This window comes from Podarcis raffonei, chromosome 2, assembly GCF_027172205.1.
Source record: "Podarcis raffonei isolate rPodRaf1 chromosome 2, rPodRaf1.pri, whole genome shotgun sequence".
NCBI classification, from domain to species: Eukaryota; Metazoa; Chordata; class Lepidosauria; order Squamata; family Lacertidae; genus Podarcis; species Podarcis raffonei.
Window position 1 is genome coordinate 118,490,744 of NC_070603.1, and position 26,902 is coordinate 118,517,645.

Below are 26,902 nucleotides of genomic sequence, written 5' to 3' on the forward strand. Positions count from 1 at the left end.
ACCCAAACAGGCAAGAGGAAGGAGAGGCACACAAGCACACTTTGGCCCTCGAATGGTTAAGGGGACAGAGCTCTCCTTCCTAGAGAGGCAGGAAATGGAGGGGCACATGGGGGGGGTGCTGTCCAAAGTGGAGGACCTTCCTCCTTTGCCCAGCTGAGCTCCTGAACCCTCTGCAGGCTGGCTGCAATTTGTTTCTTGGGGGAAGTAGAAGGTGCATTTGGCTGGGGGGCAGAAAAGGGGCATTTGGGGGAGAAGAGCAGGAGATTCCAATCTGAGGAGTTAGCAAAAGGCAGGGAAACACATGTTGGAATTGGGAATGGGGAAAGCAGTTTGTGCCAGAGTCAGACCACTAGTCTATTCAGCCCAAGGGCTGCTGCGTCCTTTCATGGGCAGAGGAACTCCAAAATTTCCGAAGCTCCTAGTAGCTGGGAGCTTCCCAGTTTGAGATGTTGCCTGGCATTTTCTGCCTGCAAAGCGAACACAGGAATCAGCCTCCTACGGTGTCGGACAACTCGGTCTGTCTCGCTCAGCATTCCCTACACTGACCGGCAGCAGCACTTCAAGGCTGCAGACAGGAAGCCTTTACTAGCAGCACTTGGAGATTCTAGGGGGTTAAACCTTCTGCATGCCAAGCAACTGTCCTGCCCACACTTCTGCAAACCTTGCGGCTCCCTGGAGCCTTCCGATAGCTCCCTCTTCCGTCTGGGTGGAACTGTTTTGGCCCCATAACAAACAGCGCGAGGAGAATCGAGATTGTTGTCTGTATCAGGATGGGGAGCCTTTTCTGGGCAGCCTTTCGAGGGCCACACGTCAGCAGGAGACAGCGCTAGAGACAAAAGCAAACAGAGCAACAAGTGTAAATGCTGCTGTCACACAGTAAATGTAAAGTAAAGGGACCCCTGACCATTAGGTCCAGTTGTGGCAGACTCTGGGGTTGCGGCGCTCATCTCGCTTTACTGGCCGAGGGAGCCGGCATTCAGCTTCCAGGTCATGTGGCCAGCATGACTAAGCTGCTTCTGGCGAACCAGAGCAGCGCACCTTCCCGCCGGAGCAGTACCTATTTATCTACTTGCACTTTGATGTGCTTTTGAACTGCTAGGTTGGCAGGAGCAGGGACCGAGCAACGGGAGCTCACCCCGTCGCGGGGATTCGAACCGCTGACCTTCTGATCAGCAAGTCCCAGGCTCTGTGGTTTAACCCACAGCGCCACTCGCATCCCCACAGTAAGCTAGTTTCTATTCAGACTCTCCTCTCTGTCCTCAATCTAGGCAAGCAAAGAGGTGCTGTCAGAGTTCAGGGGCACATTCCAGCCAGGCGAAAATGCCCAGGAATGGGGCCAAAGCAAGACTGTTGAGGGTGTGGCCTGGGTAGAGGGGGTGTGGCCTTGGGAAGGTTCTGAGGGCCAGATAAAGAGAGCCCCGGGGGCCATATTCAGCCTGAGGTCCATGATGCAACACACTCTGCGTTCTGCATGTTTCATTCCTCCAGGGTGAAGTGTTTTGGGGGAGAGAGCTGCTGCCCACCAGCGACATCTCCTTGTGTGCCAACAGAACAGAGCAACAGGCAGGCCACTTCCCTGCTTCTCTAAGAAGCGATGGAGGGCCCAGACTAAGCTGGGCCCACAGGGAACCATCCTCTCTCCCGAGTCGCCAGCTCCGGAGGCCCAAAGTCAGAGAAGAGATGGATGCTGGAGAGCCAGCCATTTCCAAGCCAGAGGCCAGAGCAGAGAAAGGCACAGGAGATGCCCTCCCTATCGTCCAAGTGAAGGCAGTTGGGCAGTTTCCAAAATGGCCGTTGTTGAAACATGTTAGAGGGGAGCAGGACAAGGGGCTGCTACAGCAGAGCTGGCAAGCCCAGTGGAAAGACTTCCTCAGAGTGGTTCAGCCCCACAACTCCAGCATAGAGAGCCCACAGCCACCGTGGGGGGACACCAAATTATCTTTTACCCACACCGAGGGACCCACAACTGCCCGCACGCGGGCTGGGTGTGATGAGCACATACTTCGTGGGCTGGCTGAGGATATGTATGGCTCGCCAGATCCCAGAGACAGAGAGGATTATGGGGAAGTGGAGGGAGATGGCCAACATGCCCTCGGGGCAGACGGAGAACGCCAGCTGTTCCGGCGGTTCTCCTACAGGGAGGCAGAGGGGCCCAGGGAAGCATACAGACAGCTCCGCAAACGTTGCTGTCGGTGGCTCAAGCCAGAGAAGCGGACAAAGGAGCAGATCTTGGAGCTGTTGATCCTGGAGCAGTTTCTGGCTGTCCTGCCCCAGGAAATGCAGAAGTGGGTGGGTCGCCCTGAGACCTGCAGCCGGGCAGTGGCTCTTGCAGAGGATTTTCTGCTGAGGCGAGGAGAGGCCAAGACACAGGAAGAGCAGGTGAGGAGAGTTTTTCAGGCTGTCCTGTGAAAGGCAGGGCAAAGAATATCTGACTTTTAGAAGACACCTGAGCTTGTAATGGTTTACATTTTACTGTTTTTATATACACTGGTACTTTGGTACTCAAACGGCTTCGCCCCCAAACAAATCAGCTCCTGAATGCCACAAACCTGGAAGTAAGTGTTCCAGTTTGCGAACGTTTTTTGGAAGCTGAACGTCCGACGTGTCTTCCACAGCTTCCGCTTGAGTGCAGGAAGCTCCTGCAGCCAATCGGAAGCCATGTCTGGGTTTTCATACTGTTTCGGTAGTCAAATGGATTCCCGGAACAGATTAGGTTTGAGAACCAAGGTACCACTCTATGTTGGAAGCTGCCCAGAGTGGCTGAGGAGAGTCAGGTGGGTGGGGTACAAATAAATTATTATTATTATTATTATTAAGCTAGTATAGGTGTAGAAAAGTGACTTTTGTGTGGATGTAAGGTAGGCTTCTGTACAAAATGAAAAAGGTCACATCTGCTTCCCCAGCTGCTTTTGTCTCTGGCCCTGTCCATCCTAAGCATTTTGCCCCCAGAGAGTTGACCATGTGGCAATGTGCCCATTTCAAGACTGGAAAAAGTTTCCGTTAGGAGAAACTGCCTCATGGTAGGTGTTTGCGTTGCAGTTTGCAATTTGGGAATTTGCTGTCCTGTGGACTATTACTCTGGTGACGAAGAAGGAGGGGGGAAAGTGTTCGCTGTTCTTTCAGGAGCTGGGCCTAATCCAGGAGGTGGCAGTGAGCTTTGCAGAGGCCGAGCAAACTTTGTCTGAAACTGCTCCGAGGCGTCTCATAGAGAGGCTGGAAAGGGGAAGGAGGCCAGTTCGCCAGGTAAGGATTACCTGAGCTTGAGGTTTGTGGAAGTACATCTGCCCCTCCCTTAATAATATTCAGAAGGAATTTGAAAACAATCCTGTTTATGCAGGCAGCTGAGGGCTGAGGGATTTTTCCAGGCAACCCAGTGATTATTATTTTACTATTATTCATTTCGCTTCTATACCGCTTTATATTTTTAAGAGGGAAAAAAATCTCAAAGCTGTTTGCAAGTTGCATTAAAACTTAAAGCAACCCAGAAGAAAAACATTACAGAAGGAAGTCAAATATACATTCAAAGCTAGCTAATTAACAGGAAACTAAAATGTTATCTTAAAGATTTCAAAATGAAATGTTACTAAGGGTGTAGGTCAGCTACAGAATGCACATTTAACATAGCAAAGTGAGCAAAAATAAATAAACCTTAAGCATTCCAAAAGAAAACATTATTAAGGGAAGTCAAATATAAGATGCACATTTCATACAGCATAATTAGCAAGAGGGGAAAAAATATTAATTGTAAACACAGAAGGTACCTGCCACCTTTGTTGGCGATCCTGCCAATGATGGTTCACTGCAGGAGGAGGTTTGGGAAACTCAGGCTCCATGACCTGCGTCTGCACCAAGAGCAGCCAAGATGGTCTCTGGCCTCTTCTGCAGCCTCTGCTTTTGTAGCTGGAGTCAGTCAGGCCCCGCCCTCCCAAGTAGGTGGGGAAAGGCCAGCAAGGCAGAGAGCAGGACCTCCAGGACTCACAGCCGATATAACTGTTTTTTGGACTTTTAAATGCTTTTAAAACTGTTTTTGCTAAATGTTTTATTATTGATGTGTTTGCCGCCCTGCACTCCTTCAGGAGTAAAGATGGGATATAAATTGAATTATTATTAGTATTATCAGGGATGTGGGAGGTGCCGTGGTCTAAACCACTGAGCCTCTTGGGCTTGCCGATCAGAAGGTCAACAGTTCGAATCCCCTTGACGGAGTGAGCTCCCGTTGCTTTGTCACAGCTCCTTCCAACCTAGCAGTTTGAAAAGCACGCCAGCGCAAATAGATAAATAGGTACCGCTGCAACGGGAAGGTAAACAGTGTTTCTGGTTTCCGTCACAGTGTCCCATTGTGCCAGAAGCGGTTTAGTCATGCTGGCCACATGACCCGGAAAGCTGTCTGTGGTCAAATGCCAACTCCCTTGGCCTGAAAGCAAGATGAGCACCGCAACCCCATAAGCATAGCTGTCAACTTTTCCCTTTTCTTGAGAGGAATCCTATTCGGAATAAGGAAATTTCCCTTTAAAAAAGGGGAAAGTTGACAGCTATGCCCATAAGTCACCTTTGATTGGACTTAACCATTCGGAGGTCCTTTACCTTTTGCCTACCTATTATTAGTACAGTGGTATGGTCTGAAGCTCAACATCAAAAAAACGAAGATCATGGCCACTGGTCCCATCACCTCCTGGCAAAGAGAAGGGGAAGAAATGGAGGCAGTGAGAGATTTTACTTTCTTGGGCTCCATGATCACTGCAGATGGTGACAGCAGCCACGAAATTAAAAGACGCCTGCTTCTTGGGAGAAGGGCAATGACAGGCCTAGATAGCATCTTGAGAAGTAGAGACGTCACCTTGCCAACAAAGGTCCGTATAGTTAAAGCCATGGTTTTCCCAGTAGTGATGTATGGAAGTGAGAGCTGGACCATCAAGAAGGCTGATCGCCGAAGAATTGATGCTTTTGAATTATGGTGCTGGAGAAGACTCTTGAGAGTCCCATGGACTGCAAGAAGATCAAACGCATCCATTCTCAAGGAAATCAGCCCTGAGTGCTCACTGGAAGGACAGATCGTGAAGCTGAGGCTCCAAGACTTTGGCCACCTCATGAGAAGAGAAGACTCCCTGGAAAAGACCCTGATGTTGGGAAAGATTGAGGGCACAAGGAGAAGGGGGCGACAGAGGACGAGATGGTTGGATAGTGTTCTTGAAGCTACCAGCATGAGTCTGACCAAACTGCGGGAAGTAGTGGAGGACAGAAGTGCCTGGCGTGCTCTGGTCCATGGGGTCACGAAGAGTCGGACACGACTAAACGACTAAACAACAACAACTACTTCGGGTTACATGCGCTTCAGGTTACATACGCTTCAGGTTACATACGCTTCAGTTTACACACTCCGCTAACCCAGAAATAGTGCTTCAGGTTAAGAACTTTGCTTCAGGATGAGAACAGAAATCGTGCTCCGGCAGCGCAGCAGCAGCAGGAGGCCCCATTAGCTAAAGTGGTGCTTCAGGTTAAGAACACTTTCAGGTTAAGAACAGACCTCCAGAATGAATTAAGTACTTAACCCGAGGTACCACTGTACTATTAATACTAGTATTTCCATTTCCCTGAGTAAATAGGTCCATTCATTTGGTCTGTTCACTCTTTTGAGTCTCCTCTGCTGTTCTTAGCGCAGCTCTCTTTTTTTCTTTTTTTTCAGGTGGTGATGGCTGGATGAGTGACAGCGATGGGGAGCCACAGCGGATGTCTTCCAAAAGAGCCCGTAGTCTAGAGCTGGAACAGAGTTTTTTAAGTGATGGTGGATCCAAGAGAGAAGATGGAAGGGGAGACTGGAGGAGGGAAGCCACTGCAGGCCCAGAAGGCTCAGCCTGCGAAATAGTCCCGCAACAACGGATACACAAAGGAAAGGGAAGGAGTTTGTGCACTTTGTGTGAGAAAAGCTTCAGCGCTAAATCGAGTTTTAATAGGCGCCAGAGGATCCACACAGGAGAGAAACCGTACAAGTGCTCGGACTGCCAAGAAAGCTTTCTCGCCAGATCCAACCTCATTAGGCATCAGAGGATCCACTCGAGAGAGAAGCCGTACAAGTGCTCGGACTGCGGGAAGAGGTTCAGTTGGAGCGCTAACCTCATTACCCATCGGAGGAGCCACACTGGAGAGAAGCCGTATAAATGCTCCGGCTGTGGGAAGACATTTAATCAGAGCGCGCACCTCATGAGGCACCAGAGGACGCACCTGAGGGGAAAGCTGTACGAGTGCGCCAACTGTGGGAAGGGGTTTGCTCACGGGACAGCTCTTAACAATCATCAGAGAAGCCACACCGGAAAGAAGCCATGCGAGTGTTTGGACTGCAGCATGACATTCCACAATAAATCAAGCCTTAATAGACACCAGGGACTTCATACGGGCAGAAAATCGTACTGGTGCCCAGACTGTTGGAAAGGATTCAGTCGCTGTTCGGTACTAGCCAGGCATCGGAAAACGCATTTGAGTGAGAAGCCAGGCCCCTGCTCACACTGTGGCAAATCCTTCCTTAGCACATCGGACCTTACTGCACACCAGAGAACCCACACAGGAGAGGAAGTTGTTTAAATTCTCAAGGGTTGTGGGAGAGAGATTCTTTCAGAATCGTGCACCTTACTAGAAATCAGGGAATTCTCATGGGACAGGGGACATAAGGCTAGTTCACACAATAGCCTGGGAAGGAGCAGGTACCCAGGGTTGACGCCATGGCATTAATGGTTGCCATTGTCCTTGCCAGTATCTCCTGCGGCACCTGTACAAGGTCTCAATAAATATACCCTCAAAAATCCACAATACGTTCCTCCTGCTCAGTTCCTGTTCTCAGTGGCTTGAACACCTCCCCTTAAACATGTCTGCATTTCCATTGAATGCCAGGACCCCAATTTCCATTATGAACTGAGGAGAGGCGCCAAAAGCTTCTCTCTATGAGAAAGTGTGGCAGCGGCTAATTTGGGTTCCTTTCAACCCACAGATACTGGGGGCATGGACATTTTCTGTTCTTTCAGGTGTGGCAGCCATTTTGTGGTCGTCCCCCACCATATTATGCTACCCACAGATACGTGGCAGCCATTTTGTGTCATACCACACACCCTACGGCAGCCATTTTGTGACTGGCACTCATGGCGCTTTCTCAAAATTCCGAAGATGCCCATTAGTGAAAAAATATGATCAGAAATGGCCAGAGGCCTGTAGCTGCTAACAGTTTTCCGTTCTGGCAGCTGCTATGGGCGACTCTGGAAAAGCCCTGCTAGTTTCTTACCAGCCTCCAGGAAGGCGATGATCCAAAGATTTGGCAGAATAATTGGGAAGAGAATAGAAGAGGGCACCATTTGTGGAGCAGAAATGAAAAGTGGTTTGGGGGAGTCACTCTGTTCTTTTATCTCTATGGCGCCCTGCCTTTTTTATTGGTATAGGTTATTCCACACATGGGTAGCTTGTGGCCAGCTTACAGCTTTGGGGCCCATTGTTGAGTGACTCTTATCTTTCCTGTCTCCATGGCTCAGAGTCCTCCTTTATACACCCTTCCTTGTAAAGTTTAAAAGCCAATCTGCGCATGCAGCAGAAGAGACGCTTTTATTGAATTCTACCATCTTTAGAAATGCGAGTGGGGCTGGGTCTAAAATGCTCTTCCCGTGTAAAACACAAAACATCCTGCACACAGGCAGCTTTAAGGAGAAAGATTATGGTCTACTTCAGTTTTCTACGTGCAGCGAAGTAATCAAACACAAGTGCCTCCTAACCTGCATTCTGATGTGGAACTGTTTTGACATGCGATTTTATTTGTGTGTATGGCATTTCAACAAATTCAATTATATTTTGTTTAAAAAATATATAAAATGGGCTTTTACTGGACTGGGTTGTGATTCTGTTTCATGTTTTTGCGGGGAGTAAGTCCTAATGTGGGACGCGGGTGGCGCTGTGGGTAAAAGCCTCAGCGCCTAGGGCTTGCCAATCGAAAGGTCGGCGGTTTGAATCCCCGCGGCGGGGTGCGCTCCCGCTGCTCGGTCCCAGCGCCTGCCAACCTAGCAGTTCGAAAGCACCTCCGGGTGCAAGTAGATAAATAGGGACCGCTTACTGGCGGGAAGGTAAACGGCGTTTCCGTGTGCTGCGCTGGCTCGCCAGATGCAGCTTTATCACGCTGGCCACGTGACCCGGAAGTGTCTCCGGACAGCGCTGGCCCCCGGCCTCTTAAGTGAGATGGGCGCACAACCCCAGAGTCTGTCAAGACTGGCCCGTACGGGCAGGGGTACCTTTACCTTTACCTTTTAAGTCCTATTGAATTAGGCGGTACTTCTACAAGGCAGGTGCAGGGTCTCTCTGGCCTTCCAGTTGTTGTTGGGACTACAAATCCCATCAACCATTGGCAATCCTTGCTGAGGCTGATGGGAGTTGTAGTGCAGCAACATCTGGAGGGCCAAAGGTTTCTCCACCCCTGCTATGAGATCACCAGGAGGAGCTCTGCCAAATCCAATCAAAGTTCCTTCTAGTCCAGTAACTTGTTTTCCCAAAGCAGCCAATCAGATGCCTCTTGAGATGATACCAGGCAGGCTAGAGAGGCGCTGCCCTTCCTGACTCCTGCTGTTCCGCATCTCATATTCAGAGGTACACTCCTGCTGTAGATGGAGGCTCCATATATCCTTCATGCCAATGGGCCATTGATAGCCTCATCCTTCATGGGACTGCCTGATCCCCTTTTAAAGGTTAGCAGCCATCACCACCTCCTGCAGTGCTGTGAAAGACCATGCATGAAGTAGGGACAAAATAAACTTCCATTGGTTAGCTAAAACCTTTGCCTACCTAGAGGGGAGAATTATCAAGCAATTTTACATTTAAAGCACGTGCCATGTCAATCAACCACGTCAAAGAAGGTGGAGTCTCCTTCTTTGGAGGTCTTTAAGCAGAGGCTTGACAACCATATGTCAGGAGTGCTCTGATGGTGTTTCCTGCTTGGCAGGGGGTTGGACTCGATGGCCCTTGTGGTCTATTCCAACTCTATGATTCTATGAATCAGCCATGGCTTCTCGAAGGAATTATGCAAACTGTAGTTTGTTAAGGGTGTCTGGGAAGCAGTGGTTATGTGTTGCCGGCTTCTGTAGCCACAGCAGGCGCTGTGATCCCCCATCCATTTTGACTTCACCCTCGGAGGCGCATGTGACATTAACATATGAGAGTGCTGGAGGTGAAATAGTTAAACAGCTTACCCAATCAGAACCCAGGGGGTGGAGTCAGAGAGATTATAAAACCAGCTCTGGGAGGGGTGAAGGGGGGAGTTCGTTGGGAGTTGGGTGGTTGGTTGGTGTGGGAATGAATTGGGATAGAGTCTGTGGGTAGGTTGAGTTAGTGTAGCGAAATAAGTTGAGTCAGGAACAGTTAGGGGCTAGGAAGACAAGTAAATAAATATCTGAGAGGTGGTTTAGTGAGTGAGCGCAGGTAGCGGAAGTTATAGGTCTGGATAGGCACCCCACAAATATAATTGACCGATACCGTTTATGAAACCACATGCTTGTTAAACTGCAATAAATAAACAGAAGTTTATGTTCCAATTTAACCCTGTCTGGACTCAGTATTGTACCAGGTAGGGCCTGGGTGGTGGCAGCGAGAAATAAAGTGGTGGCACAGGGATCAATAGCCGGTGAAACGTCTGGGGACCCTGTGTGATCGCCACAGCGCACTCCATTGTCTCTCAAGACAGGCAGATGCCAACGATTTTAAATACCTATTGGGCAGCATGTGAGCAGTTGCGATGCCTGCATTTTGCACCAGCTGATGGGCAAACAACATTTGGAGGGCCACAGGTTTCCACCATTGTTTGGAGGAACTCGTGGTTTTTCCTCCTTGCGGAAAACCAGACCCAAGCAGATTCTTACGGGTGCTCTTGTTTTGTGGAATGGGTGGGAACCATTTCTGTGCCTTCCATGAGCTCAGCAACACTGATCCTCGCAGAAGACACCAAGCCAAGAGGCTTGAAATAGCATCGGCCTTTGTTGCAGGATAGATCCTGTTTACATTCCTCCATTGTGAAAGCTGAGGGTTGGTCCCTCTGCCTCTGCTTCCTGTTTTTTAACCGCGGTTCCCCAGTTCTGGACACATCTCTGCCCCCCCCCCCCAATTAACTGAATGGGTTTCCTGATGGCTTTTGACACAGAGCCCAGCTTTTCGTCAAGAACGGGTTGCTGTTTACCAGCAGATGTCCCTAGCAAAGCACCCCCTGGATGTCCCTCCCGATGTTGGTGGACTCCCATCTTCCATGGGCCATTTTCCGTATGTTTAGTTGGAAACTTTAGGCTGCCCTGTGCCCTGCCTTTTCCCTTACAAGCAGTCCAGAAAGCGGCTCTGGCCATCACCTTCCTCCTCCACCTCAGCTTTTGTGTTGCCCTTGCAGAACGCAGCAGGGAAGAGGATGGGGACTCTATCCCATTGGCTCTCTGGCGCCACCTACTGTTGGGCTCCTTGCCTTCTGCCCTACCAGCCCCGAAGGGCACCAGCCACCACTGACCAGGGACTGGAGACCCAACACCCAGAGATGTCCCACTGGAGGAAGGCTGAGGAATGGGAGAGACCTGACACACAACCTCTAGATGCACAAACCCCCACCCCCATGATGTCACGGACTGGCTGGATGCAGAAGAGTGGTGGCAGGTAGCAACTGGGGAACCCCCAGGGGAAGAAGGCTCAGAGCCTGGGGATGTGTGGTGGGACAACAATGAGTGGTTAGAGCAGGCATCCCCAAACTTGGCCCGCCAGATGTTTTGGGACTACAATTCCCATCAGCCCTGACCACTGGTCCTGTTAGCTAGGGATGATGGGAATTGTAGTCCCAAAACATCTGGCGGGCCGAGTTTGGGGATGCTGGGTTAGAGGGAGAAGACTGGGAGGAGGAGGTGTCAGAAGCTGGAGAGGTAACAGGGTTTAGTGAGCAGGAAGAGGCTGTGGCAGAGAGAGGTTCAGAACTAGCGGCAGAAGAGGAGCCTGGAGGGGTGAGGGGCCCAGAGGCAGAGATTGAGTTAGGCTGGCGAAGCACCATGTGTGTCTCCTCCTCCTGCTACGATAAGTTCCCCTCTCCACTGGTCTCCCAGGACCAGAAGAGGAATGAAGAAGGTGGAGTGGCGACAGACAAGGCTTTGGAGTCTCAGATTGCTCTGGAAGGACCTGAGGGAGAAGACTTAAAAAGAACTGTAGGAAGGCCTTCAGTCCTGCCTCATAGGGGCAAGGCCTACTGGGAAGACTGGCTTTGCCTGGAAAGCTGTTGCTATGGAAGTTGCTGCGCTCACTAGGCCTGAGACGTTTTGTTTCTTTGAATAAAGAGTTAACTTCACTGACGCCTTGTGAGTTACTGCTGACCTGTGCCTGACATCTACCCCGACACCTACTCTTGAGCCTCCATGATTATCCCCAAGACCCCAAGAGCAGAAACGGGATGGGTCTAAGCCAAAATCTGAACCAGAAAGCACAAAGCACGCTTGGCAGGAAGGGGACAGGCGCCAGAGTTGCCTCTCTAAATCCTTTCATTTGCCTGTTGTTGGGGCAACATCTCATTTCGAACAGCTACTAGATTTGCACTCTAGTTCTGGACGTCTGGGGAAATGGGGAATCTAAGCTGGACGGTAGTGGTGGAGACTGGAACAAAAACAACAAGACATTTAATCTCAACCACAGAACTTGCAAGAAATGCATTATTATTTTTTATACAGGACCAGGGAGAGGAGAAACGCAGAGGGAAACAAGTTTATCTCGCACAAGGTGCAAGCAGATTGAAACGGGTACAAAAATTCAAAAAACTGACCATCTAGTATCTAACGCTCTGTCACAACAGAGGCCATGATTAGCCTCCACAGTCGGAGGCAGTATACTAAGTGTTGGGAACTGCGGTTTGGAGAGGATACCATTTGTGCTCAGGGTCTGCTTGGTGGCTTCACATTGGGGCATCTGGTTGGCCACTGTGAGGTAATAATAATAATAATTTGGCTCCCAACAAAATATTTAAAACAAAATACAGCACTAAACATGAAAAACTTCCCTAAACAGGGCTGCCTTCAGATGTCTTTTAAAAGTAAGATAGTTGCTTATTTCCTTGATATCTGATGGGAGGGCGTTCTACAGGGCGGGAGCCACTACCGAGAAGGCCCTCTGCCTGGTTCCCTGTAACTTGGCTTCTCGCAATGAGGGAACCGCCAGAAGGCCCTCGGCGCTGGACCTCAATGTCTGGGTAGAACGATGGGGGTGGAGACGCTCCTTCAGATATACTGGACCGAGGCCGGTTAGGGCTTTAAAGGTCAGCACCAACACTTTGAATTGTGCTCGGAAACGTACCGGGAGCCAATGCTCCCAGATCTCTCAGGACTGGTGTTATATGGTCTCGGCAGCCACTACCAGGCACCAGTCTAGCTGAACCTGATCTAGAAGGGCTCTTTCTTATGTTCTTATCAGTTGTTTGAGCACTACATTTATTTTTTGTTTTGGTTTATTAATGAAAACTCAGCACGTTCACACTTCCAACTCTATAGCTCTACCTTGCTTATACTACTAGGAAGGGACTGCAGTCTCTGCAGGAAAAAAAACCCCCGGAGGGATCTAGGAAAACGTTACATGCACATGAAACTCTTCTGCTGCACGACCGTATCGTAGAAGTGGAAGGTACCCAAAGGGTCATCCAATCTACCAGCTGCAATGCAGGAATCTTCCACCTCTCATTTGTGTGAGCAATTTCCTTATCTCGTAAGACGTCATCCAATGTGTCATTCTCTTGTGCGCTGATTGCTTTTATTTTTTCATAAAAGTCAAAAAGCCGTCGTTACGTGTTCTCTCTGGCGTGAATTTTCCAGTGCCGAATGAGATTTGGACTCTGAGTGAAGCTCTTCCCACATTCTGAGCACTTGTAGGGTTTCTCTCCAGTGTGGAGCCTCTGATGCCTGATAAGATGTGAGCTCTGGTTAAAGCTTTTCCCACACTCAATGCACTTGTACGGTTTTTCCCCCGTGTGGATTCTCTGGTGTGTGAAAAGGTTTGTGCTCTGATTGAAGCTCTTCTCACAAATGAAGCATTTATAGAGCTTCTCTCCTGTGTGGATTCTCTGATGCCTGATAAGACTTGATTTGTCGCAAAAGCTTTCGCTGCAGTCTGAGCATTTATAAGGTTTCTCCCCTCTGTGGTATCTCTGATGTGTAAGGAGGCTCCAGTTGCGACTGAAGCTCTTTTCACACACTGAGCATTTATATGCTTTTTCTCCCGAGTGGATGCCTTGATGTGTCATGAGACCGGATTTGTCTGCAAAGCTATTGCTACAGAATTTGTATGGTTTCTCCTCTAAGTGAATTCTCTGGTGCTTAAAAAGGTTGGAACTCTTACTGAAGCTTTCCCCACAGTCAAAACATTTATAAGGATCTTCTTCCGCATATATTTCTGGATGTCCAATAAGACTCATGTCATCAGAGATGCTCTTGCTAAAGATTACGGAACTACACAGATCCTTCTCTCCTTTGTGAATTCTCTCATGTGAAACGTGCTTAGACTGAACAGAGAAGGCCTTGCTGCCTTTGGAGTGATTACGGGGTTTCTGTGTTGTGTGGATTTTCTGGTGAGCAATAAGGTTTGAGCTGCGGCTGAAGCTTTTCCCACAGTTCAAGCATTTATAGGGTCTCTCTCCTGTGTGGATTCTCTGATGGGCATTAAGACTCGATTTTTCGCAAAAACTCTTGCTGCAGTCTGAACAGCTATACAGCTTCTCCCCTGTGTGCAGCCTCTGATGTGAAGTGAGTCGCGTCCTTCGGTTGAAGCTCTTTCCACAAACTGCACATTTATAGGGCCTCTCACCTGTGTGGATTCTCTGATGAGTAACAAGGCTCGATTTGTGACTGAAGATCTGTCCACACACAGCACACTCATTCCTCCTCCTTACTTTGCACGCTTCCTTTTGGAACGAGCTTTTGTGGAACTCCACATCCTGCAGATAAAGGAATCTGTCCTTCCACTTCATTGCCGGCTTTCCAACCTGAATCTCTAGTCCATCTTCACTCACAAATATCTCTTTCACATCTCGAGTCTCAGTTCCCTCCGAAGCAGCCTCATAAAGTTCATCCTCGTTCTCCCTCTTCCAGCCTGAAATAAACAGAGATGCTTGCTTATTTCCTGCTTCTAGGTTGTGAACAAATAAATGGCCTCAGTCCTGTATACCTGAAGGAGCGTCTCCACCCCCATTGTTCAGCCCGGACACTGAGATCCAGCGCTGAGGGCCTTCTGGCGGTCATTGCGAGAAGTGAGGTTACAGGGAACCAGGCAGAGGGCCTTCTCGGTAGTGGCACCCACCATTTGGAACGCCCTCCCATTCCCATCAGATGTCAAGGAAATAAGCAGCTATCTTCTCTTTAAAAGACATCTGAAGGCAGCCCTGTTTAGGGAAGTTTTTAATATGTAACGCTGTGTTGTTTTTAACACTCGTTTGGGAGCCTCTCAGAGTGGCTGGGGAAACTCAGCCAGATGGGCGGGGTATAATTAATAAATGATGATGATGTTACAAGAGAGAAGCAAAAGAGGAGTCTTTTGTCCACCTTTAAAACTCTCCCCTTCCTCAGCACACTGCTCAATGAGCTCTTCCTCTTCCAACCGGCAGATGAGGTCAGGCTTGGGAATCAGCAGAGCTTCTAGGAGATCAAAACATAAAAATCAAACAGCTGGTTATGCAGGGGCTGAAAGACAGCTTCCAAGCTCTTTCCATCCACGTAGGAATGTTCAGTGCTACAGCATTTACTTTTGTATGTAGAGTCCCAGATTCAATTCTTTGTACCTCCAGGTACGTCTGGGAGAGATTCACCGGCCTGAAACCCCGGACAGAGACTGCTAGTCAGGCCACATTCACACCTCACATTTAAAAGCACAATCATGCCACTTTAAAAGGCAATACTAGAGTTTTCACAGCCAAGTCCTCAATTCCTTATCTTGGCTCGGCTTGCTTTAAATAGGGCTGTGTCTTAAACTTGCTATTGAGGTTTTCAAACCTTTTTTGTAAACTCAGAGGAGCGTTTCAGCCCTGTTTGTTTAAAATCATTTAAGGTTTATGATTTTTCTATTTCCTTCTGAGGAAACTGAATAGTTCAGTGAAATGAGGTTTGTAGCCAGCATCCCGTTAAGGTTTTGTTCAATTCTAGGTTTTTCTAATTTTTTCCCTTAAACTTTGTGATTTTTGTTATTTTGTTGAGTATTTTTAGTCGATTACTTCTCGTTTCAGGGATTTTCACGGTATTTCATTTGTTTTGTGTAGTTTTTGGTTCCGTGACTGTCTTTTTTCTACTACTTTAAATGATCATGGCTTCCCCCAAGGAATTCTGGGAGATGGTGTTTGATAAGGCTGCTGGGAGTGGTTAGGAGCCGCCCTATTCCCATCATAGAGTGAGAATTACAGAGTGGTTTACCTGATTTGGCATGGGCTGGCTGGGGTGGGGGCTGAGGGAAGTTGGAGTCCAGCAACCTCCGGAGGACCAAAGGTCCCCCATCCCCCCACCTCATCTACGGCCAAAGGCGTCCTTACCTAAAGAGGCCACCATCCCATAATTCTGCAACATGACCTCCCGGTACAATGCTCTCTGGCCTGGAACCAGCAGGGCCCACTCCTCCTCTGTGAAACTCACAGCCACCTCCTCGAAAACCACTGGCTCCTGAAACACATACAAAACTATTTTCTTTTTCTTTTATTTATGCTTTTCAGGTTTATACATTTCAATCATTTGACAATCATTTTAACATTTCAAAATTCGTCTTCCTTCCCCCCTCTTTCTGCGGTCCCTTAAATTTATTTTCAGTATATTCTGCATATCCAAATTAACTTAATCTGCTCATTTACTCATCTACTTTAAATGTACACTCTTATAAAAATGCAGATTGTTACAATAATCCTGCCCATTTCTTATCTGTTTACAATTTATCTGTAAATATTCAATAAACCACTTCCATTCTTTTACAAAAAGTTTGTTATCTTGATTTCTTATTCTTCCGGTTAAGTTTCGCCAATTCTGCTTATTCCGTAAGTTTTTGTATTCGTTCTTCCTTTACTGGGACTTCTGCTTCTTTCCATTTGGGGGCGAGTAAACATTCTTGCTGCTGTAGTAGGATACATGAATAAGTGTCTATACAGTTTGGGTAGTTCTGTCCTTATATTACACAACTATTTTCTAGCCAATCATCCCAGAAAACGGAGTGACGATTGCTCTCCTTCCATCACACGCCCAAAGGAGACAATAGGAACAGGTGGTTGTTTTCAGGGTGGAGAATCTGCAGGTGACGTTGGACTTTCTGTTCCTCCTCAGGCAATAGTGTTTCCACTTCCCTTGCCCCACCTAGCCTTTCCCAAGTTATGACTTTGAGAATAGCAGCAGCAATAGCTGGCGACAGAGGAGTTCAGGGATATTTTTAAAAAAATAGTTTTATAAGTTGTGCTTCTTTGTTTCTTACCTTAATCCTTTTACAGTGGTGCCTCGCAAGACGAAATTAATTCGTTCCGCGAGTTTTGTCGTCTTGCGATTTTTTCCGTCTTGTGAAGCACGGTGTCGGGAAAGGTTCGGAAAAGCTTCAAAAATCACCAAAGTCTTTAAAAACCTCAAAAAAGGCTACCACACCGCGTTCTATGAGTTGCTCCTCGAAGTCAAGTCGCAACTGTATTAACGGTGTTAAGAAAAAGGAAACAAACTTGCAAGACGTTTGTGAAGCAAGCCCATAGGGAAAATCGTCTTGCGAAGCAGCTCAAAAAACAAAAAACCCTTTCGTCTAGCGAGTTTTTTGTCTTGCGAGGCATTCGTCTTGCGAGGTACCACTGTACAGTGGTACCTCGGGTTAAGAACTTAATTCATTCCGGAGGTCCGTTCTTAAACTGAAACTGTTCTTAACCTGAGGTACCACTTTAGCTAATGGGGCCTCCCGCTGCCGCCACTCAATTTCTGTTCTCATCCTGAAGCAAAGTTCTTAACCCGAGGTACTATTTCTGGGTTAGCAGAGTCTGTAACCTGAAGCGTCTGTAACCCGAGATACCACTGTACATGGTTTTGTATGTTTGGTGGTATTTTATGTGATTTGCTGTTACTTTTATTGATTGGTAATTCTTTATTGTGGTTGAACTGTTTACTATTTGCTGATGTTTAATTTGACTGTTTTTTAGATTCTGATGGATTGTTGCTTTGTTTGATATGTTGTTTATTTAAAAGTTATTGTGATTTTTATATTGGATCAGACTGTTACTATTAATGTTTGATGTTTTATTGTGTGTTTATGTATTGGAAGCTGCCCAGAGTGAAATATTACATTAACAACAACAACAACAACAACAACAACAACAATAATATCAGTCACCCAGCCAGCACAGCCAACCCATCCCTCCTCTGAAAGATTCATGGGCTGAACTCACAGATTTCCCCATAAGTGGCTTTGAGGGCTTTGAACAGGAGCAGGGAACCCCCGGAAGGCCAAATGCACCCCTCTCCCAGCCTCTCTACTGTACAAAGGTAAGAGCTGCATTTGCTGCTCCGCCTACTTTTGCCTCTGGCCCCGCCCACTGCTGGCCTGTGGCCCCTGATAGGCTGCCCAGAACGGAATGTGGCCCTCAGGCTTAAAATTACACACACACACACACGCACACACACACACACACACACAATCCTTGATCTTGAAGACTGAAAAGAGAAGGAGGGGAACTGAGAGAGGTTCCTTTGTGGAATTGTGACGATAGTATGCAATTACATTATTTAGGGAATTGTGAGAATCCTTATTGAGGGTGCTAATGATGGTATTTTGTGAGCGACGACGAGTTATTGTGCCACCCTTCCTCCCAAAGAAGCCCAGGGATATATAAGAAAGTGGCACCCCAGTTGTCCAAAATAGGTCTCCCCAACGGGCTTTCTCCTACCTGAGTTGGCTGGATGGTGCCTTTCCCCCCTCCAGCAGAAAAAGGAGAAGATTCAGAATGTGCCTCAGGTGCCATTTCACTGTCTGTTAATGAAACGGAGGTAGAATTAGAAACAGAGGGCCAAACAAAGATTTGAAATCAGCCTCCTAGCCAATCAGGGTCTAGTTTTTCATCTGCCTCCTAGCCGATCAATTAAAGTTTATTTTTTAATCAGCTTCCTGGCCTGGGGGTGGAATTGAAGATGCAAAGCAAAACAAAACAGCACATTATAAAGTGTCACACCCTGGTGGATCATGTTAAGCTTGTGATCCACTAAGACACCCAGATCCTTATAGCGCGTAGTATTGCCAAACGAGATCTTACCTCCTCCCCCAACACTAAATGCAGGATTTTACCTTTATCTCTGTGGGATTTCATTGTGCTGGTTTTGGCCCCACGTCCCGGCCTGTCAAAGTTGTCTGACGGAACCTTCTTTGCACAAGATAAAGGGCCGGCCACCTCCATCAACGGCTCCTGGAGCTAAAACAGGAGAGAGGATTTAGGGCATCGGAATATGTTCTTAATGGACGGCCATCTGTCATGGATGCTTTAGCTAAGATTCCTACAGATCATGGGGTTAGACTAGATAACCCTTGGGGTCCCTTTCAAGTCTACAATTCTGTGATTTCCCCTTTTCTACTCCTTTCTCAGCTCCATTCATTCATTTAAATTTTATTTAGTTTTTCAGATTTTGAAATTTACAAACAATTATCAAACAACCAACATAAAAAGAGGATTCCGAAGAATCTCCAGACTCCCTCTGTAGCTCCTTGTCTTGCTCTTGCAAATTGTCTATTAATCCATCATTTATTTATTTTAGGTGGGTGACCAACAGAACAAAGCTTCTGAGAAAGGCTGTAAACAACTTGTAAAGTTGTAAAACAACAATTTATTCATGCCCACAGCATGAACCACCAAAATGTAACCCGCTCACCGTTTGCCTTCTGTCCTCCTGCTGCTTCAGTAGAAAACCTTCCGCCAGGGTTACGGCCTGGACGCAGCTCCCTGGGCGGCCTTCCCTGACCCAGCTCTGCATCTCCGGGGGCAGGACGGCCAGGAACTGCTCCAAGACCACCAGCTCCAACATCTCTTCCTTAGTGAGTCTCTTGGGCCTCAGCCACCGGCAGCAAAGGTCCAGGAGCCGGCTGCAAACCTCATGGGGGCCAATGGCCTCTTGGTACCTGAACTGCCTGAACTCGGCACCGGAATTTGGAGCATCCTGATTCAAGATCTCTGGAGCTGTTTTTCTGCAGGTTTCCATGCCACACGCAGCCCGAGCACTTTCAGTCCTCCTTCTCTCTGCTTTGAGGGCAGTTGAGTCTTGAAGAGCCTCCTCGGACTCCAGTCCCGCAGCCAAAAGATCACCTCGCTTTACGGCAGCCATGTTCTCTCTCTCTCTCAGGACGGGCAACGGGGCTCAGTCCCACGGTTCAACAGCATTTCCTCTAGCCAAGCAATATATCCGGTTACCAAGAGGAGATTCTTCTCCCTATGGAAAGCTGAATACAGTGGTACCTCGGGTTCAGAACTTAATTCGTCCTGGAGGTCCGTTCTTAACCTGAGGTACCACTATAGCTAATGGGGCCTCCCACTGCTGCTGTGCTGCCACCGTGCGATTTCTGTTCTCATCCTGAAGCAAAGTTCTTAACCCGAGGTGCTAAATCTGGGTTAGCGGAGTCTGTAACCTGAAGCGTCTGTAACCTGAGGTACCACTGTAATAATAAAACAAAAGGTAAAGGAACCCTGGATGGTTAAGTCCAGTCAAAGGCGACTTATGGGGTTGCGCTGCTTATCTCTCTTTCAGGCCAAGGGTGCCGGCGTTTGTCCACAGACTGCTTTCCGGGTCATGTGACCAGCATGACTAAACCACTTCTGGCACAATGGGACACCGTGACGGAAACCAGAGCACACGGAAACGATGTTTACCTTCCCGCCGCAGTGGTACCTATTTATCTACTTGCACTTGTGTGCTTTCGAACTGCTAGGTTGGCAGGAGCTGGGACACAGAAACGGGAGCTCAGTCCATTGTGGGGATTTGAACCGCCGACCTTCTGATCAGCAAGCCCAAGAGGCTCTGTGGTTTAGACCACAGCAACACCCGCATCCCGGAAGATTTATACTGTTCTGTGTCTCAGCTCACCCTAAGAAATTGGAGGCATGGGGATGGTGTGGGGACACAGGAGCCGAGCTCTGCTCTCCTAAAAATGACTAAGGACCCAAACCTCCTTGTAGGTTGAGAGATGCAAGATACAGCACCTGCGTCTCTGCTTAGTCTTCTGTAAAATTGGGGAAAGGCCATACCTAACTGGCAGAGTATGTGCTTTGCATCTGGAAGATTCCAGATTCAATCCCTGGCTTCTCCAGGTGGGGCTGAGAAGAAGAGACTCCTATTTCAAACGCTGGAGAGCAACTGTCAGTCAGTGTCAACAATTCCAAGCTACTTAGATCAGTGGTTGGACTCAGGACCAGACACTTTCCTTTACTCCTTAAGCCGAGATGTGGTGTAGGAGTTACTATTCATTGTCTTTAGATCACACCCTTCCTCCAAACATCTCAGTGTTTCATACTGTCAGGAGCAAGCTGGCAATAAATCACAGCATTCAATTTGGAGTTAACACTTTACAGTCAAACTTCGGTTGTCGAACGTAATCCGTTCTGGAAGCCCGTTCGGCTTCCAAAATGTTAAGACAACCAGGGTGTGGTTTCTGATTGGTTGCAAGAGCACCCTGCACTCAAGTGGAAGATGTGTTGTACATTCGGCTTCTAAAAAACATTCAAAAACCACAGCGTTTACTTCCGGGTTTTTGGTGTTCGAGAGGCGAAACGTTCCAAAACGGAGCCGTTCAGGAACTGAGGATTGACTTGTATTAGGAAAGAGCATGATCTGCACAGACTGGGCCAAATATCAGGCTTAAAGAGCCCAGCAGCTCATCCCTGTTACGCCTTGCCCCTGCCTCCCTACAGCTGTCTAAGTCCCCTCCTCTCCAGGGGTTTTCCCCAAGCAAATGGAGACTTTGCCTGCATGAAGCCAACCTCTCCTCCACCCTTTTCATGCCTCTTCTGGTTCTGGGAGGCAAGGGGGGAGGGGAGCTTGTAACACCAGGAGAAAATCCATGATTCTTCACCAGCCTGACCCATCTCTGCCTCTCGGCCTTCCTCATCCCACTCTCCTGCTTCTGCTTCTGCTTCTGCCTCTGCCTCTGATTCTGGGCTTCTCTCTGCCACAGATTCTCCCTGCTCACTAAACCTTGTTACCTCTTTAGCTTCTGACACCTTCTCCTCCCTGTCTTCTTCCTCTGACCACCATTCCTCTGCAGCCAACCAGTCGGTGACACATACATATAGGGTAGGATCCAGACTTGAGTTTCAGTCAGTTCCCATTGAAACCAACTGGACTAAAGCCATTACTAACTAATCACATTACATTACTAATCACAATGATTTTAAGCAGCCTAAGCACAACTGACTCAAGTCTAGATACAACTCAAAGTTCCTCTGCCTTTTTAAAATTCTCACAACGTCCTTGAAAAGTAAACTAGACTGAGAGATAGTGACTGGCTCATAGTCACGCAGTAACACTTGCAGGTGAGGGGACTTGAACTAGGATTGTACCTGTCCCACTCCAACCACTACACCACGCTGCCTCTCAGTTTAATATAAAGAGTTCTGTGGAACTCAAAAGCTTGCTCGCTAATGGGTGACCATTGCAGTACAATCGCCCTAACTGCAAATCATAGCATACACCAAATAGCAATTACGTAAAACAAGGCATCCGTGATTTGAAGAAAGGGAGTCGGAATTCATAAATATAATCTGCTAGCTCATACCTAGCTTAACATCTGCCAGACCTCTGAATCTCCTACACAACTTATTTGCAATACTGTCTAGCTCTCTCTTTCTAATCTTTCTTGCAGCGACACTCCACGCGTCACAAATCTGCCAGCGTTACACAAAAAGAATAAACCGTTTCTGCTTCCCAGAGTTAGCAAAGGTTTCAGGAATTGGTCTCTTGGATAACCCTACATTTAAAGTATACTTCCCGCCCTGCCCCCCTCCCCGGAACCCTGGGAACTGTAGTTCGCAAAGGGTGCTGAGGCTTGTAGTTCCGTGGGGGTCAGACTACAGTTCCCATGATTCTTTTTTTGGGGGGTGCAGAATGGGATTTAAACATCCTTTAATTTCATGGTGTGTACACAGTCTTAAGTCCCAATGAATAAATGGGATTTTATTCCCAGGTAAATGCAAGCAGGACTGTTCTCTGTTGGCAATAAAGGTGCCTTTATTACTACCATTACTTTTAGATATTTTTCCCACCCTCTGCAATTTCTTTAAATAAATATATATTTGTGACAATCATTCCTATAAATATGAAATCTGGTCTGCAATATTTTTTTTCTGCCACGCCAGCTCTCCATTGCACCCTTTTCACCCCAAATGCATTTTGCACTCACCTCTTTCCAGGAGAAATTCCAAAGCCGATCCACCCCCCCTTTTTTATTTTTTGCAAAGGTAGAGCGAAGGGGGATAGGCAAGGTTGGCCGGAAGTGCCTCCACCAACGAATCAACCTCGCCTCCTGAAGGGACCCTCTAGGAATGCAGCACTCGGTCAGATTAACCCTTAACCTGTAATGGGGGAAACCCACCACCTTGGAAAAGTGGCATAATATATATATTTTTTCCTTTTAAGTTTACCAAAAAAAAAAAATTAAAAATGGAAAACAGCAAACAGTCTGTGAGCACCTAGAAAGGAATGCTGTGATCACCAATAGTCAGCATGGATTTCTGAAAAATAAGTCATGTCAGACTAACCTGATCTCGTTTTTTGACAGAATTACAAGCCTGGTAGATGAAGGGAACGCAGTGGATGTAGCCTACCTTGATTTCAGCAAGGCATTTGACAAGGTGCCCCATGATATTCTTGTAAAGAAGCTGGTAAAATGTGGTCTTGACTATGCTACCACTCAGTGGATTTGTAACTGGCTGACTGACCGAACCCAAAGGGTGCTCATCAATGGTTCCTCTTCATCCTGGAGAAGAGTGACTAGTGGGGTGCCACAGGGTTCTGTCTTGGGCCCGGTCTTATTCAACATCTTTATCAACGACTTGGATGATGGACTCAAGGGCATCCTAATCAAATTTGCAGATGACACCAAACTGGGAGGGGTGGCTAACACCCCAGAGGACAGGATCACACTTCAAAACAACCTTGACAGATTGGAGAACTGGGCCAAAACAAACAAGATGAATTTTAACAGGGAAAAATGTAATGTATTGCACTTGGGCAAAAAAAATGAGAGGCACAAATACAAGATGGGTGACACCTGGCTTGAGAGCAGTACACGTGAAAAGGATCTAGGAGTCTTGGTTGACCACAAACTAGACATGAGCCAACAGTGTGACGCGGCAGCTAAAAAAGCCAATGCAATTCTGGGCTGCATCAATAGGAGTATAGCATCTAGATCAAGGGAAGTAATAGTGCCACTGTATTCTGCTCTGGTCAGACCTCACCTGGAGTACTGTGTCCAGTTCTGGGCACCACAGTTCAAGGAGGACACTGACAAACTGGAACGTGTCCAGAGGAGGGCAACCAAAATGGTCAAAGGCCTGGAAACGATGCCTTATGAGGAACGGCTAAGGGAGCTGGGCATGTTTAGCCTGGAGAAAAGGAGGTTAAGGGGTGATATGATAGCCATGTTCAAATATTTAGAAGGATGTCACATAGAGGAGGGAGAAAGGTTGTTTTCTGCTGCTCCAGAGAAGCGGACACGGAGCAATGGATCCAAACTGCAGGAAAGAAGATTCCACCTAAACATTAGGAAGAACTTCCTGACAGTAAGAGCTGTTCAACAGTGGAATTTGCTGCCAATGAGTGTGGTGGAGTCTCCTTCTTTGGAGGTCTTTAAGCAGAGGCTTGACAGCCATATGTCAGGAGTGCTCTGATGGTGTTTCCTGCTTGGCAGGGGGTTGGACTCGATGGCCCTTGTGGTCTCTTCCAACTCTATGATTCTATGATTCTATGAAAAGGCTATTAAGAACTCAGAGAGCGGAAGTTTGGGGTTTGCAGTCAGGTGTGGAAAAAAGGTTGTTGAAACCATATTTAATAACAGTGCAATCCTGCTGGGTGATTCAATCGGGTCAGACAAAATGACATGCAGTTTGGCAAAGAGCCCATCGCGAAATTATACCGTGGAAGATATGGAAGCTGGCATACTAAGAGCAGCCGGTCCGTTTAGCTCAGTAATGCGAGATGCCCAGGATTTCATAGGAGAGGACTCTCCCAGCTGTGCCTGGGGATGTCAGGATTTGAACCCAGGACCTTCCGCAGGCAAGGCAAATGTTCAACCACTACTTACACAAGGGGGCATAGGAAACTGGCTTCTTCTGAATCAGACCATAGGTCCTTATAGCTCAGTATTGTTTGCACTGACTTGCAGCAGCTGTCCAGGATTTCAGGCAGGTATTTCTCCCAGCCCTGCCTGGAGAAGCTACAGGATTGAACCTTCGGCACCCCAAACAGATGTTCTTCGTGACCCCATGGACCAGAGCACACCAGGCACTCCTGTCTTCCACTGCCTCCCACAGTTTGGTCAAACTCATGCTGGTAGCTTCGAGAACACTGTCCAACCATCTCGTTCTCTGTCGTCCCCTTCTCCTTGTGCCCTCCATCTTTCCCAACATCAGGGTCTTTTCCAGGGAGTCTTCTCTTCTCATGAGGTGGCCAAAGTCTTGGAGCCTCAGCTTCAGGATCTGTCCTTCCACTGAGCACTCAGGACTGATTTCCTTCAGAATGGAGAGGTTTGTTCTTGCAGTCCATGGGACTCTCAAGAGTCTCCTCCAGCACCATAATTCAAAAGCATCAATTCTTCAGCGATCAGCCTTCTTTATGGTCCAGCTCTCACTTCCATACATCACTACTGGGAAAACCATGGCTTTAACTATACGGACCTTTGTTGGCAAGGTGATGTCTCTGCTTTTTAAGATGCTGTCTAGGGTTGCCATTGCTTTCCTCCCAAGAAACCCCTTTCTCTAGCCATCATTTAATTTCACTATTTAATCTCAGAAACAGACCCCATTGTTACGTAGGGAACAGTCAGAGATGGCTAGCCACAATATTTAGCTGATTATTTTATTATGCCTACTTGTTTTTAAAGTCTTTATTGTAGCTGTGCATTCTCGCGTCTGTTATACGATTTCATATAGTCCACTTAGAGGTGCTTTTTTAAAAAGGTAGTATATAAGTAAAATTAAAATCAAGCTAGCTGCTGATCAGAGAAATTAACAGGATGGCAGAGTTGGAAGGGGGCCAGAGGGTCATCTAGCCCAACCTCTGCAATGCAGGAATATTTTACCCAACTGACATGCTGGAAATATTTTATTTTCCTCTTCCAGGCCTGCCTGAACCTCAGGTAGCCAAGGGTGTGCAATACAGGTAGGTAGCTGTGTCTCCTACTTAAAAAAAGACTGAAATTTGGAATACAGAGTACCAGCTCTGGTCACCAATCCTCAAAAAGGATATTGCAGAGTTGGAAAAGGTTCAAAAAAGGGCAGCCCAACTGATTGATTATTTCATTTCTATACCACTTAATCTATTAAAAATATCTCTAAGCAGCGTACAGAAAACCGAAGCAACAACAGACAACGATCAAGGAGGTGGGGCAACTCCCATATGAAGAAATATTGAAGCATTTGAGACTGTTTAGAGAAAAGACAAGGAAGAAGGTGGCGTGACAGAAGTTTATAAAATTATGTGTGGCATGGACAGGGTAGAGAGAGGAAAAACATTTTTTAATAATAATAATAATAATAATAATAATAATAATAATAATAATAATAATAATAATATCTTTATTGTCATTGCCCCCTCTCAGGGACAACGAAATTACTTGACTGCTCCATAAAAACACTAATTAAAACAATACAGTATAGTACAGCAAGGAAGATTAGATGACTTTCAAAGTCCAGGCTTCCCATTCAGGGCCGAGATCGCTCTGGAGAAGAAGCTGTTCTTAAGACGGCTCGTTCTTGTCTTCATCGTCCTGTATCTCCGTCCCGACGGCAGGAGCTCGAAGAGACAGTGACCAGGATGCGATGGATCTTTTACTATGTCCAGTGCCTTCCTATGGCACCTTGTGGCATAAATCTGCTCTAAGGTGGAGAGTGGGCAGCCAACAATGCTCTCTGCTGCCTTAACAACTCTGCACAACCCCATCCTGTCCTGGGTAGTACAGCTTCCGTACCACACACATAAGCCATAAGTGAGCACGCTCTCAATGGCACAGTGATAGAAGGCAAGCAGCAGTTTCTGCGGGAGATGGTTTTTCCTTAGAATTCTCAAAAAGTAGTCTCTGCTGCGCCTTCTTCACAAGCCCCCTTGTGTTGACACTCCAGGACAGATCCTCTTGTAATTCAATGCCCAAAAATTTCTTTTTTCTGTTTTATTTTGACAAAGTAATAATCATAAATATGTAGGAATAAAAATGTGCACCCCATGCCTGAGACCATTCCATTGTAACTATCCAACCTCCCAAAATTTCAACACTTCTTGTGATGGTTTGACCCCTTTCCGTTTTAACAGTACAAATTCTACAAACACCTTCCGTATCGCCTCAAAATAATTTCTCCTGCATATTCCCCATCTTACCTTAATGGCACATGTTAATTTATCATTAATAGCTATATCCCACACCTCTTTATACCATTCTTCCATTGTATATTCTGCTTCCCCCTTCCACTTCCTAGCTATCATAATTCATAATTCAGCTGTCAATAAATTTGTGAGCAAGCCCTTCATGGCCTGCGAACCTTCCATCCCATCGTAAATTGATAATGATGCTACCTCTGGGCTTTCAGTCAGCTTTAACCCAGCGATTTCTGTTATCTCCTTAAACACTCTGCTAAAAAATGTACAGATTTACACCTCTACCACATGTGAACAGAATTCCCTGTTTCCTGGCATCCCCTCCAACCTAA

At 47.2% G+C, this 26,902-nt stretch overlaps 2 protein-coding genes across 3 annotated transcripts; one reads left to right on the forward strand and one right to left on the reverse strand.

The window, feature by feature from the left end:
• Window positions 1-182: 182 nt before the first annotated feature.
• On the forward strand, window positions 183-6,801 carry LOC128409292 (zinc finger and SCAN domain-containing protein 20-like). Of its 2 annotated transcripts, XM_053379641.1 has the most exons (3): window positions 183-2,379; window positions 3,124-3,243; window positions 5,684-6,801. In XM_053379641.1, the coding sequence occupies exons 1-3, from the start codon at window positions 1,681-1,683 to the stop codon at window positions 5,699-5,701; spliced, it is 837 nt and encodes a 278-aa protein (XP_053235616.1). In that variant the 5' UTR covers window positions 183-1,680; the 3' UTR covers window positions 5,702-6,801. The 2 variants fall into 2 exon arrangements, with proteins under 2 accessions (XP_053235616.1, XP_053235617.1); XM_053379642.1 differs by lacking the exon at window positions 3,124-3,243.
• Window positions 6,802-11,666: 4,865 nt separating this feature from the next.
• LOC128409218 (zinc finger protein 436-like) lies at window positions 11,667-22,497 on the reverse strand. The gene is made up of 7 exons (XM_053379501.1): window positions 22,384-22,497; window positions 18,867-19,644; window positions 18,289-18,412; window positions 17,894-17,976; window positions 15,530-15,656; window positions 14,553-14,645; window positions 11,667-14,103 (listed from the first exon to the last, which is right to left on the reverse strand). The coding sequence occupies exons 2-7, from the start codon at window positions 19,314-19,316 to the stop codon at window positions 12,800-12,802; spliced, it is 2,181 nt and encodes a 726-aa protein (XP_053235476.1). The 5' UTR covers window positions 19,317-19,644; window positions 22,384-22,497; the 3' UTR covers window positions 11,667-12,799.
• Between the last annotated feature and the right edge of the window lie 4,405 nt (window positions 22,498-26,902).